General features: G+C 30.3%; 1 protein-coding gene and 1 long non-coding RNA gene across 2 annotated transcripts; one reads left to right on the forward strand and one right to left on the reverse strand.

Moving 5' to 3' along the window:
- Nucleotides 1–2614: 2614 nt before the first annotated feature.
- LOC120081234 lies at nt 2615–4431 on the reverse strand. Its single transcript, XR_005482729.1, has 3 exons — nt 3859–4431; nt 3312–3370; nt 2615–2842 (listed from the first exon to the last, which is right to left on the reverse strand). It is a non-coding gene; the product is annotated as an uncharacterized LOC120081234 (long non-coding RNA).
- Nucleotides 4432–6423: 1992 nt separating this feature from the next.
- On the forward strand, nt 6424–9703 carry LOC120081233. Its single transcript, XM_039035941.1, has 2 exons — nt 6424–6994; nt 9496–9703. The coding sequence occupies exons 1-2, from the start codon at nt 6605–6607 to the stop codon at nt 9652–9654; spliced, it is 549 nt and encodes a 182-aa protein (XP_038891869.1). The 5' UTR covers nt 6424–6604; the 3' UTR covers nt 9655–9703.
- The last annotated feature ends 2649 nt before the right edge of the window (nt 9704–12352 follow it).

The following is a 12352-nucleotide window of genomic DNA, read 5'->3' on the forward strand; positions in this document are numbered from 1 at the left end:
TTCAATTATAGTAGAATAATCTAATATATTTAATTTGTTGTCTAATGATTATTCAATTATAGTATAATAATCTAATATATTCAATTATAGTCTAATGATTATTCAATTATAGTATGATTATTAGCTCTTTTTTCTCTTTTTTTATATATATTTCTATGAAAAGTTCAAATAAAGTGAAGACTCTTGCTCTCTCCTAAGATCTCGTTCTCTCCTAAGATCCACTTTCTCAATCTCGCTCTCTCACTCTCGCTCTCTCCTAAGATCTCGCTCTCTCTTATCTTGCTCTCTCACTCTTACTCTCTCCTAAGATCTCGCTCTCTCTTAAGATCTCGCTCTCTCACTCTCGCTCTCTCTCAATATCTCGCTCTCTGTTATTGTTGTTATTTTTCCATTAATGATTTACTAGCTTTCATTTCTTCTGAAACAATCACAAACACTTTTTTGATTATAGATCTACTACCAGAAACTCAATGCGTAATCTTAGCATTCAATGTGTATTCTTGAATAATCTCATTTTCCAATTATTTAACTATTTCATTTTACCAAGTTCAATGTTAGTCAGATTAGTCAATATAAACTAAATCTCGCTCTCTCCAACATTCTCGCTTTGAATCTCGCTCTCTCCTAAAATCTCACTTTGAAGCCCGCTCTCTCCTACTATCTCGCTTTGAATCTCGCCCTTTTCTTAATATGCTTCAGCCCACTTATCTTCTTAATCGCTTTGAAATTTCGACATGTGTGTAACCTTCGACAACCTAATATACAAAATTTTGTTCGTAGATAAAGCTAATTCGGAATTATCTTTCATTCCAAGGCATAACTTGTATCCATGCGCTTCATATTCGCCTGGAGTTCGCTCCCAGAAATATAGCCATCTCCACCCCTCACGTCAATCCCACAAGCCTTCGTCTAATTCGAAATGATAACAAAATGCATAGGTTGTTAGAAGCAGCTCGAGTACACAGATAGATGTAGTATACCATCTCATTACTTTATTTCCTCTATGAGGGAAAAAGAAAAGTAATAAACCTGCAATCTCGAGGGTGGATGTGTGTTGAAACTTCAACCTTCGACAACGTAAGCGAGATTCGCGAGATTTCCCTTGTCGAGGGTTGAAGTTTCGGCTTATGTATTGTTTCCAAGTTTTTCTTTGTTCATCGAGTTCTCAACGTTCGACCTCCATATTAGTCGAGTTCTCAACGTTCGACCTCTAGCCTCGAACTCCCAAAACAACAATATTTTTCTAATAAGTTTCAAAATAATAATATTTCTTTAATAAGTTTTGAAAACAACAATATTAATATTAAAGGTCCCCAATGGAAGGCCATTTGAATTTCTGAGACCAACTTTACTCAACGAAAAAGTTTCTATCCACTGAGGTTATATAATAATAATAATAATAATAATAATAATAATAATAATAATAATTACTTATTTAAATTATGTAAGTGTATATTTTCTCAATATGTATGTATGTCATGATTGAAAGATTTATTATGATCTCGTTTGATAATTATTTTAATTTTTTTAAAAAAATTAAGTCTATAAACATATTATTTTTATCTCTAAATTTTTTTTTATTTATTATCTACATTTTACCAATAGTTTAAAAAATCAAACAAGAATTTGAAAATTAAAAAAGTAGCTTTTAAAACGTTTTTTTTTGTTTTTGAAATTTATCTAAAAATTTAACCATTGTACTTAATAAAGATGCAAATCATGGTAAGAAATGGGGAAGAAGTAGGTTTAATTTAAATAAAAAAAGAAAAAACGAAATAGTTACCAAACGAGGCATAACTTATTAGTGTTTTGTCTATCAAATTAACAAACATTTAAATACTTAAGTCTCGTTTGATAACTATGTCGATTTTTTTTTTTTTTTTGCTTTTGAAAATTACTTCTATTTCTTTTTTATTTTTTATAGAGATTTGTATATTTCTTAAATACAAGTGATTTTTAGCCAAATTTTTTTTAACAAAACAAATTTTTAAACATTGCTTTTTTCAGTTTCCAAATTTTTGCTTCATTTTTAGAACATTGATAAAATGTAGCTAACAAACGAAGAAATTTAGTGGTGAGATGAGTGTTTGTCACTACAAGAAAGCAAACTATTGCAACGACTTATGTAGTCTATAGCAACGGTTTATAACCGCTGCAACAATTATAGTAACGGTCTCACGACCGTTGACAAAAGCAATGTTAAGAGCTTAATTGCAGTAGTTTTTTAAAGTGTTGGAATCAAAATGTAATCTGCTACTATATCCTCGTCTATAGCAACAATTATTTTTTTTATAACAACATTTTTTTTTGTTCATGACAACAAATGATTCAATCTATAGTATCACTTTTGTTGGTTTATAACAACAAATATCTTAATCTATAGCAACACTTTTTAGATTTATAGTAAAAATGTTTCAATTTGTAGCAATATTTATGGTAATCTATTAAATCGGTTAAAAGCTCCAACTTTAACAAAATTTTCAAAAAATTTGCAACAGTTATATTGTTATGAATCAATTTTTTAATATTATTGCTAGTGTATTCCATTACTTTTTTACACAAAATTAAATTAAATGATATAACTGTTGAGTAATGCAAAATATATGCTGAAAAATGTATCTATAATACATAAAGTTTAAATACAAAAATATTCAAATATGAGAATGTTCAAATAAGATATCTAATGTCATCTAAAATATACACAATAAACAAAATATTAGTATTTAAGTTGTTGAGATATTACATTGCTTTACAACTACAAATGGAGATACTAAATTATATGAAAAATGCTTGGTTGAGTTCATGGACTTTGATCCATCATTTCTTGGAGATCTTCGTGATCCTGAAAATAAAAAATGAAAAAGATTAATAAATTTGTTTATAGAAAAAGATAAGATTCTAAGTATTAAACAAATTTGTATCAAGGGAAACCATATCTTTGAGGTCTACCTAAAGAAAACTTGAAAATAAAAATAAACTACTTAAACCCGCAAGTGTTTCCAAATTTAAAACTTTGTCAATTAAGAGATTTGTGCAAATTAAACTTGATCTTGATATGTAGTCATCGTTTGCATATTGGCTCCTTCTCCTTATTAACAACCAAAAAAAAAAAAAAATATGGTATATTAAAAATCTAAAGAGGGTAATGCCCCAATCACGTCAAGGTAAAAACATTAATAGAATTATCACTAAACAAAGTTTTGTAAAGATTAACACATCTACTATATTAAAGTAGTGGAGTTATAAAAATATAAGTAAATAGATCTCAAAACTAAATTGGTACTTAAAAGAGTATCACTAACTAATGGTACCTTCCATTTTATAAATATGAGCAAGATAATGTCTTAAAGGTCTTCATCCAACTGTATACCTGAAAGGTAAAACAAAAATATGAATAAATTCAATCAAAATATATTAGTAATTTACCTAGACAAACTTCAACATGCAAAGTAGAATGTATTAGTTTATTTTACCACTCTCATCCAATGCATACAGATACAAGCTTCTCAGATTAAAAGGAGAAAAGAATGAAGAATTATACATCTTACATCCATTTGGAAGATGAACTTTAATTAATCTTCTTCAAGGGAGAAATACAACACCAGTTATAAATCTTCACTCTCAATCACTCTGTAATTTTGTAAAAATTAAATTAAAGAGTGGGTTTTATATGCCTTGAGCTACAGAGTATCCAAGTGAATTAAAAATTTGATTGACTGCAACCTCAACCCGTAAGAAGGGTAAGTTTCCAACATCTTTCTTACCTTGAATCTAATTTTTTCAACAACCAAATAAAAACCAAAACAAGATTTTGGAAGAAAAACCTATGTCTCGAAGGGGGAAAAACAACAAAGCTACCTTCTGATTTGGAAGACTTTGTAGACTAGAACGATTCGATATTCCTTTGCCTATTGATATGGACGATTTCTCTTTTGGCTACTGCTACAAAACTCCTCTTGCTCAAGGATGATTTAATCTTTGAGTTGGTCTTTCGATGCTTAGGTCTCAATCGACCGAGAACAGGATTTACCAAAAAGAATTGAGGATTTGAGAGGAGACTATTTTAGGGAAAAGAGCGGGAGAAAGAAAAATTTAAATGAATTAAGATTTGAGAGGGAATATTTGAGAGAATGGGCAGGAGAATGAAAAGACGCAGGACTTTTATTTTGGTTTAGTAGAATATATTAAATTATTTTTTAAAAAAATATATATTAAATTAAATAGCTTTCATTTTTTTCAAGAATTTTTTTTTACCAAAATTATTTTATCAATTCATTTTATTTTAATATATTTGCCACACTTGTAAATAAATGCAGCTAAAAAAACTTCTACATTGTACATAAATTTACCATCATTTAAAATTTTGAGGAAAAATCGGCACATTACATACAATTGTAACAATTTTTTTTTATATGTGGCTAGATACTGTTGCAATTTTATAAAGCTTTGTTGTGATTTTCGAACTGTTGCAAAAAATCTATTGTTATAGACTTGTTTTCTTGTAGTGTGTAGACTTAATTTTCGAAAACTAAAAACAAAAAACTAAGGTTTCATACGGTAACCATTTCGTTTTTTTGTTTAAATTAAGTATTTTCTCCCTATATCTTACACTGATTTACATCTTCCTAAAGTATAATGGTTGAATTCTTAGCCAAACTCCAAAAACAAAAATAAAATTTTAATAGCTATTTTTTTTCAAAATTTAGCTTGTTTTTTTAAATTATTAATAAAAAATAGATAACAAATAAAAAAATTTAAAGGTGAAAGTAAGTCTTTAAACTTAATTTTTAAAAATAAAAACGAAAAATCAAATAATTATCAAACGAATCTAAATCAAACATCTTGATTGATTGAAATATTATATGCTGGTGAGTAAATATCATCGTCATAAGATAAAACTAAAAAACATTTTCATAAATTTACTAAAATAAACCATTATATTATGAACAAAAAACGAAAGCATACATCTATTTAAAAAAAAAAAAAAAAACATAATGACGAAATAATACAGGAAGACACAAAACTTTTTTTTTTTCCTTTTTTTGGTTAGATGGAAAGGATACAGTTTACTTGGAATTGTAATATCCATGCCCTGATTTCTATTATTATTTTGAAAAAAATCTATTTACTTTTGTTATTAAATAAAAAATATTAGTGGTTGGTAGTTATTTTCTTTTTATTGTTTAAATAGGAGCGTTATCCAAATTGGTCTCCTAACGCTTATTTAGTCTATATTCTAATTTACTTCTGATTTTTTTTTTTCCAAAGATGATTTGTTCACCATTAGCAATTTTAATGTGGATGTTAAAAACATATTTATATAGTGACATTTTATTTCTCAAAATTTATTGTTATTTTTTCCTCAAATCAGATAAAATTTAAAATTCATTGTCATATATGATCTAAAACTTGACTTTTGAAATTACAATTTCTATAATATAACCAAACTCAAGATGCAACCAAAATACGAAACACTTTTGGAATTTTTTACTATAAAGTCTAAATATTTTTTAGATTTTTCTATTTATAAAAATTATTATTTTTCTTTTATAATAAAATTAAATGTATGTCTTTTTCTCAATAAAAAATAAATGTCTTTTATCAAATTAATAAATAAATGTATGTCTTCCTCAAAAATGTATTTCATTTCTCTTTGGATTTGTTTCATTGAGTTTATGTTTGGGGTTTTTTGGGTTATGTACGTTTTCTTTTATAATTTTTGTGGTTGCCTATTGTTTGTGCTATAAGAGTTTTTATTTTTTTTTTCAATGACTTTGAAAATAAAATACATTATGTGACAATAGGTTATTAAAAATTCAACTTTATGTTTAGTATATTATTTAACTATCTTATACATACAAAGTTTTATTATTATACACAAAATTAAAAAATTAGACTTATTTATATTTCTGCCATTTGAACATTTACTATACATAAAATTGAAAGTCAATGAAACCTAGATGCCAAAAAAAAAAAAAAATATATTGAGATTCATATTTATTTAAAATATTGTTTCTAAAAGATGTTAAAAATTTTTGTCATTTAAAAAATATAAATTATGAAAACAACATTATATCCTTTCTTTTGTATCCATTTTGTAGCTATGTGATTGCCATGCACTGTATTTCAATTGAGATTCAAGATTTGACTCCTCAATACTAAATGAGAAATATAATTCAATCGACTTATAGGATGTCGCAATGGGATACAAAGTTCAATTAGATTTGTAACTTTAACGTAGATAATGGACTGAGACATAAGGTTAAGAGTTACCTAAGCTGAACTAAGTTAAGTTCACTTTGACATTTGATTAAAAATTAATCTAATATGATTAAAAAAATCTATACTGAAGCCCTAAATCAGAATTTCACTATGAATACGTCAGGAGTGTGTGCCTAAATTTATGCATTTTGGCATCAATAATATATTTTAAAAAAGAAAAAGAAAGAAGATTTTGAAAAGCCGGACCGGAACCTCTGTACAAAACACAAGTATTAGTTACCAGTTCGTCATCTCCCAGCCTTGTTTCTATCAGCAGAAAAACATGGATGCCGCGAACCGCTGCAGATTTCGGGAACAAAATTGAACCAAGATCAATACAACAATGTTAGGGTTTCTTACAATCCCACACCAATGGAGGATTCCCCCATCTCTCTCATTTCTCTCTGCAATCTCATCACCTTCTTCCTTCTCCCTTCCACTCAACAAATTCCCTCTCCATTACTCATATTCCAGCTCGCAATCTCAAATTTCCAGTAACCCCAGAAGATTCACAGCGTTTGCGAGCAACAAGAACAACGAATTGGGCGGAAATATCAAGGAGAGAGAAGGAGAAGGAAATGGGACGAAGGGCTCCTCCAATGGCGGCGATGACTTGAGGAAAGAACGAGGCCCGGTTTTCAATATCAAATGGGCTGAACTTTTGATCGATCCGGATCCTGATAACATCTTGGCTGTTGCGTTGACTGGTTTGCTTGCTTGGGCAAGTGTTCAGGTTTTGTGGCAGCTATTCTTTATCTCTTTGGCTATTTTAGTGGCTGCTCTTAAGTACTCTTTTATTGCTGCGCTTCTTATTTTCATTTTAATTACATTACTCTAGAAGAACAATAACATTCTTGTATAGTCCACTCCCTTTTATGCTTAATATTTGGATTTCCATTGAAATTCCATGGCCTCGGTGTATAAATATGTGTTTGTCTAGTGTTGATAGAAGGCTAAATTGCAAATACAGTAGGTTTATGTAATTTATGCATTAACCAGTTGAGATAGTCTCGACTGAAATTTAAGTGACATTTAAGTAGTTTTAGTACCTTATTTTTGGAACATATAATGACTAGGTCACTAAATGGGCAAGTCGCCTATGACCCATTTGTGGAACGGACTATGTAATGTAATCTATCTGATGGATGGGTTATGGGTAGACATTTTACTAGAGATTTCTATTGTATCAATCTACTTTTATTTAATTCCTTTGGAAGCATAGACAATTTCAAAGCGGACTTCCATTTGTTAGATATAGAAGATGTCCAAGATTTTGGATCTGAATGTTGGCATTGGTCTGGACAAAAGTTCATTTGTTTGACACCATTCAAATTCTGCCTACTTTTTCTATTGATAACGGTGTCAACTGAGACAGTTTTTTTTTTAAGATTACTCATAAACATGCTAACTGGAATCCATCATGGAAAGAGAGTAATTACACAACTCTTTGGACAAAGAGCTCCAGAGCGAAGCCAAATAAAGTAATAAGCTACTCTTCATTGAAGTTTTTCCTGTTTTTCTCTTTCCAAACTTGCCAAGAGGTACTTAAAGCCCGTTAGACTTCTTCACAAACCAAAAATCAGTACTCAATATGAAACATCTTTTACTAACTGAACTACGAAGGGCTTCTCGACTTCCAAAGGCCCTGAAAACCTCCCACGATAATTGAGAGGAGAAAGAGCAGTGTAAGAATAAATGATCCATAATTTCCTCTTTCTCATTGCACTAGCAATACCAATTTGTTGAATCATTAAGTTTGGAAGAATAGTCTGAATCATCTCATTTGTGTCAAGGCATTCAATGAACAAACTTTGGAAGGATGATTGAGAATGTAGCATGAAAAATTTCAGAGCTTTCTTGCCTTCTGCCTCTATCGTTAAGATATCTTCTTATGGCGAGGGACTGAGCTCGATACGAGGATTGTTCACTTACCTCCTTAGGAACCAAACTATATTAACAATCCTTATTTTGCATGATATCCTTATAGAGGAGTTTTCTAATACACCAATCTATGGGTTTTTAGGTTAATTATAACTAGATTCCTTAGGACTCGTTTGGTAACCGTTTAGTTTTTGTTTTTTATTTTTGAAAATTAAACCTATAAACATCACTTTCATCTATTGGTTAATGTTTTTTTTGTCTAGATTTATGAGCGTTTTCAAAATCAAAAGCAAAATTTGAAAAGTAAAAAAAGTAGTTTTCAAAAACTTGTTTTTGTTTTTGGAAATTGGCTAAGAATTCAAATGTTAATATAGGAAATATGAAAACCATGAGTAAGAAATTGCGAGAAGATTAGTACATTTTTCAAAAATAAAAAACAAATTGTGAAATGATTATCAAACGGAACCTCAGTTTTTCAATTAAATTTTATACATTGTCTAAAGCAAGCTCCGAGAGCTTGGTTGTTTGAGTTTGGGGATGGATCAATCTCTTAGATTTCGCTTGGTGTTGTCAGTTGTGTGCTATATATGTGGATGATAGGAATGTAGTAGGAGATTCTCACCCTGAAATTGTATCCCTTATTTCTACTAGGATGCAGGATCTCGCTACTTCTTCCTTGAAAGAATTGGGTGTTTTATGCTACTTCAGTATTAAAGTCTTGTATTGTCCAACTGGTAGTTTGATTCTTCCACCATAGAAAATACATCCCTATGGGAATCTGCTTGGGTACTTTACAGTATGCTGAGGGCTGACTGTTATCGCTCTGGCATGTCAGTAGGTAAGTTGTTGAACGAACCATCATAGATTGTTCTAGTGGTCAATAAGGACCATGTAAATAAAAAGGTTTAGAGAGAATGAATTCAAGTCATGTTGGTTACTCGTCTAATATTTAATATCCTATGAGTTACCTTGGCAACCAAATATGGTACGTTTAAATAGTTGTATTGTGAGAATAGTCTTGGTACACGTCAGCTAGTCCAAACATTCATAGGTATCAAGTAGAGAGAGAAAAAAAAGAAGAAAATTGTCAAAACAATTTCTTCATAAGTTAGAAGGTACTATTGATGGTGGTTTGTTGTATCGAAACCACATTACATCCTCAGAAGGTTCTGCTTTATTGACATGATGGCAAATCAACATTTTTTTAAGAAAAAATATATAAATACAATGAGTGAGGGATGAAGATTTGAACCTTCAACCTCAAGAGAAGAATATGTGTCAATTACCATTAGTTGAGCTCATTCTGATGTGAAACTTTTGTTTTTTGGCTGTCATGGTTATTTATTGCATTAGGTGTCTACAAAGCAGCATCATATCTCAAGTTCGAGGCTGCATATAATTATAGTAGCCTTGCAAATGTGCCGAGATCGTTATGTCAACTTTTTTATCAGAAAATTAGGAGTAGGACGTCAACTTTGTGGTGCAATCCTGCCTATCTTTCCGCAAATCTAATCTTCTTTCTCGGGAGAAAATTGTAGCTCTTCAAAATCGTATTTACTATCTACTTTGTGACAGAAAATTGATTGGATGAAATATGATTTCTAGTCAATTTATTGAAGGAAAATTTCAACCTTTTTTTTTTGCTGCGTGTATTTCTTCACCTTTCTTATTCAAGGTCACTTTGCTTGGATTTCCTTCAACTTATGTTTTTGTTCCGTTGCGTGAATAGAGCAAATCAACTTATTCCCTCGAATCTTTGGTTTGTAAATTGGATTTTGGGAAAATTACACCCAAAAAAAAAAAAAAAACTATCTTAAAGGTCCAAATGAAAAATGACCCAAATTTTGAAAAAAGAAAAATGTCAAATAACCTTTTGTTGATGTGATCATGTAAAATTACAATATTATCCTTGCTTTCTTGATTTTTTTGACCTTTCTTCTCCATTTTGGCTTTTTGTTTTTTTCCCTTTTCTCTTTTTCCCCTCCCTTTCTCTCTCTCTTTTATTCTTCTACTGCATCGTCTTCTTCTTCGACTTTTTCTCTTCTTTGCATCTTCTTCTTCTCTGGCATGGTGAGTTCTAGCTCCGACGCGACTAACTCCAATAAACAAGAGCGAGAGTGCGAGATGGAAGGTGATTTTGTGAGTAAGGAAAGGAAGAGCGAGACCAGCGAAAGTGAGATCGACGAGAGTGGGAAAGAAAGAAAGTAAAAACTGGAAAAAGGATCATCAGTGAACGAGAGGGATGAGACGAACATTGTTCCATGGATATTCGCATGTGTATCATCAGCGATCGAGATGCTTTTTCGTGTGCACACAAGTATATTTTGGTAATTTCACTCGAATTTGACATCAGTAAAAGGTCATTCGATATTTTTTTTTAAAAAAAATTGAGTTATTTGACATTTTTGGTCCAATTTTCGAGTCATCCGTACAAATTTCTCTTGGATTTTTTTCCAAGCAATTTTCAGTTTCTAGGAGGAATGGTTTTTAAATTTTGAAAAGATTTTGATTTGATAAAATTTATTTGATGGGATTGAAAATTTAGGTTGCAGTTGGTACATTTAATTTGTGATATAATTTGAATTTTTTCCTCAAAGAAACCATAATTTCTTTTCGTTCAATAATATATGATAATGATGATTTAAACCTTTTAACTTTGATTAAATTTTTAGTATATGAATTGAATTATGATTGTTTGACTATTAATTATTATTATCTAGTGTGCAAAATAACTCCTTGATTTCAATCTCAATGATCACATTGTAACTCAAAAAAATATAATAATAATAATAATAATAATAATAATAATAAATAAAAGAAAAAAAAGAAAAAAAAAGAAAAGAAAAAAGTGGAGTAGAACAATTAATTTATATCATATACATTTTTAGTTATGTCAATGGGAACTTAACTCTACTAATCTTGTCGATTTAGAAGACGTGCACATTGATTGTTAAATATTTTGAATTAGTCTTGAATATAAATAAAAAAAAGGTCGAATCATTTTAGTGATGTACAATATTAATTTAGTCTCTATACTTGATTGTTTTATTTTAGTCTATATATTTTCAATGGTTGACATTTGGTCCCAGTATCAATAAACCTAAAAGATAATCTTTTTATTAGTTTGGGGATAGTTTGATGTTAAAACTCTGCTGACATGACCAACAAAAAAGAAAAAAAAAAAAAAAAAACACTTTCTTCTCTCTAACTTTCTCTCGCCTCCCTTTGGCCTTAACTTTATCCCCTGACTTTCTGTCTCTCTCCCAATTGCAAGCTATTAAATTCATGGAATTTCAAACTATATGAAGAAAATATATGTACTTTGATAAGAATCTAAAATATATGCAAAATTGGAGATTCTAAGAAGCAGCGTATGTGAGATGCTATCGGTTTTACGATGAAGAACTTGACCAGGACTTTCCATCTTCTGCAGCACCCACAAAATGTCTCTTTCTATTAAATCAAATATGAAGCTTTTTAAGTCATCGTTGATTGAACTCTTAGAGCTTCAAACTCAATTTAAAACATTAATGGTGGAATTTTAATTATAAATTAGAAGAATATGAAAATTAGAGAAAATTAAAGAGCTGCATTTTTTTCTTGGAATGCCTTAAATCTATTATATGGCTCTTCGAACGGTCAAGCACATGAGTTTAGAGAAGTGTGCTATATAAGCGTATGTGATACTAGGAGTTTATATAGTCCACACCAATGATATCTGATGAATGTGTTTGGTATGAGTATGATACGTTGTGTTCTTACTCAAATCATAGCACTCTGACTATCATAGAATATTACATACTCACCTTGTTTCAAACCCAACTCTTGAAGGAACCTTTTAAGCCATAACATCTCCTTGCTTGCTTCCACTGTTGTAATATACTCTGCCTCAGTTGTGGACAATGTTACGCATTTTTGTAGCTTGGATTGCCATGAGACAACTCTTCCTAACAATGTAAACACATAGCTTGATGTAGACTTTCTATTGTCAAGATCACCAGTCATGCTTGCATTAGTATAGTCTTCAAGTATAGGTTTGCCACCTCCATAACAAAAACTCAAATTGGGGGTGCCCCACAAGTATTTGAAGATCCACCTCACTGCTTCCTAGTAAGTCTTACCTGGATTAGATAAGAAACGACTCACTAAATTGACTACATGATATCAAGTCTGAAGGGGTCGATCCCGCAGCAGAAGCGTTGTGAATACC

The sequence above is a fragment of the Benincasa hispida genome, chromosome 7 (assembly GCF_009727055.1).
Source record: "Benincasa hispida cultivar B227 chromosome 7, ASM972705v1, whole genome shotgun sequence".
Taxonomy (NCBI): Eukaryota; Viridiplantae; Streptophyta; class Magnoliopsida; order Cucurbitales; family Cucurbitaceae; genus Benincasa; species Benincasa hispida.

What these genes read in the sequence shown, in the direction of transcription:
- LOC120081233 (XM_039035941.1), top strand. Translation starts at nt 6,605, where the DNA reads ATGTTAGGGTTTCTTACAATCCCACACCAATGGAGGATTCCCCCATCT. An exon ending in TTGCTTGGGCAAGTGTTCAG is followed by an intron (nt 6,995 to 9,495) that starts GTTTTGTGGCAG and finishes TTATTGCATTAG; the next exon opens with GTGTCTACAAAGCAGCATCA.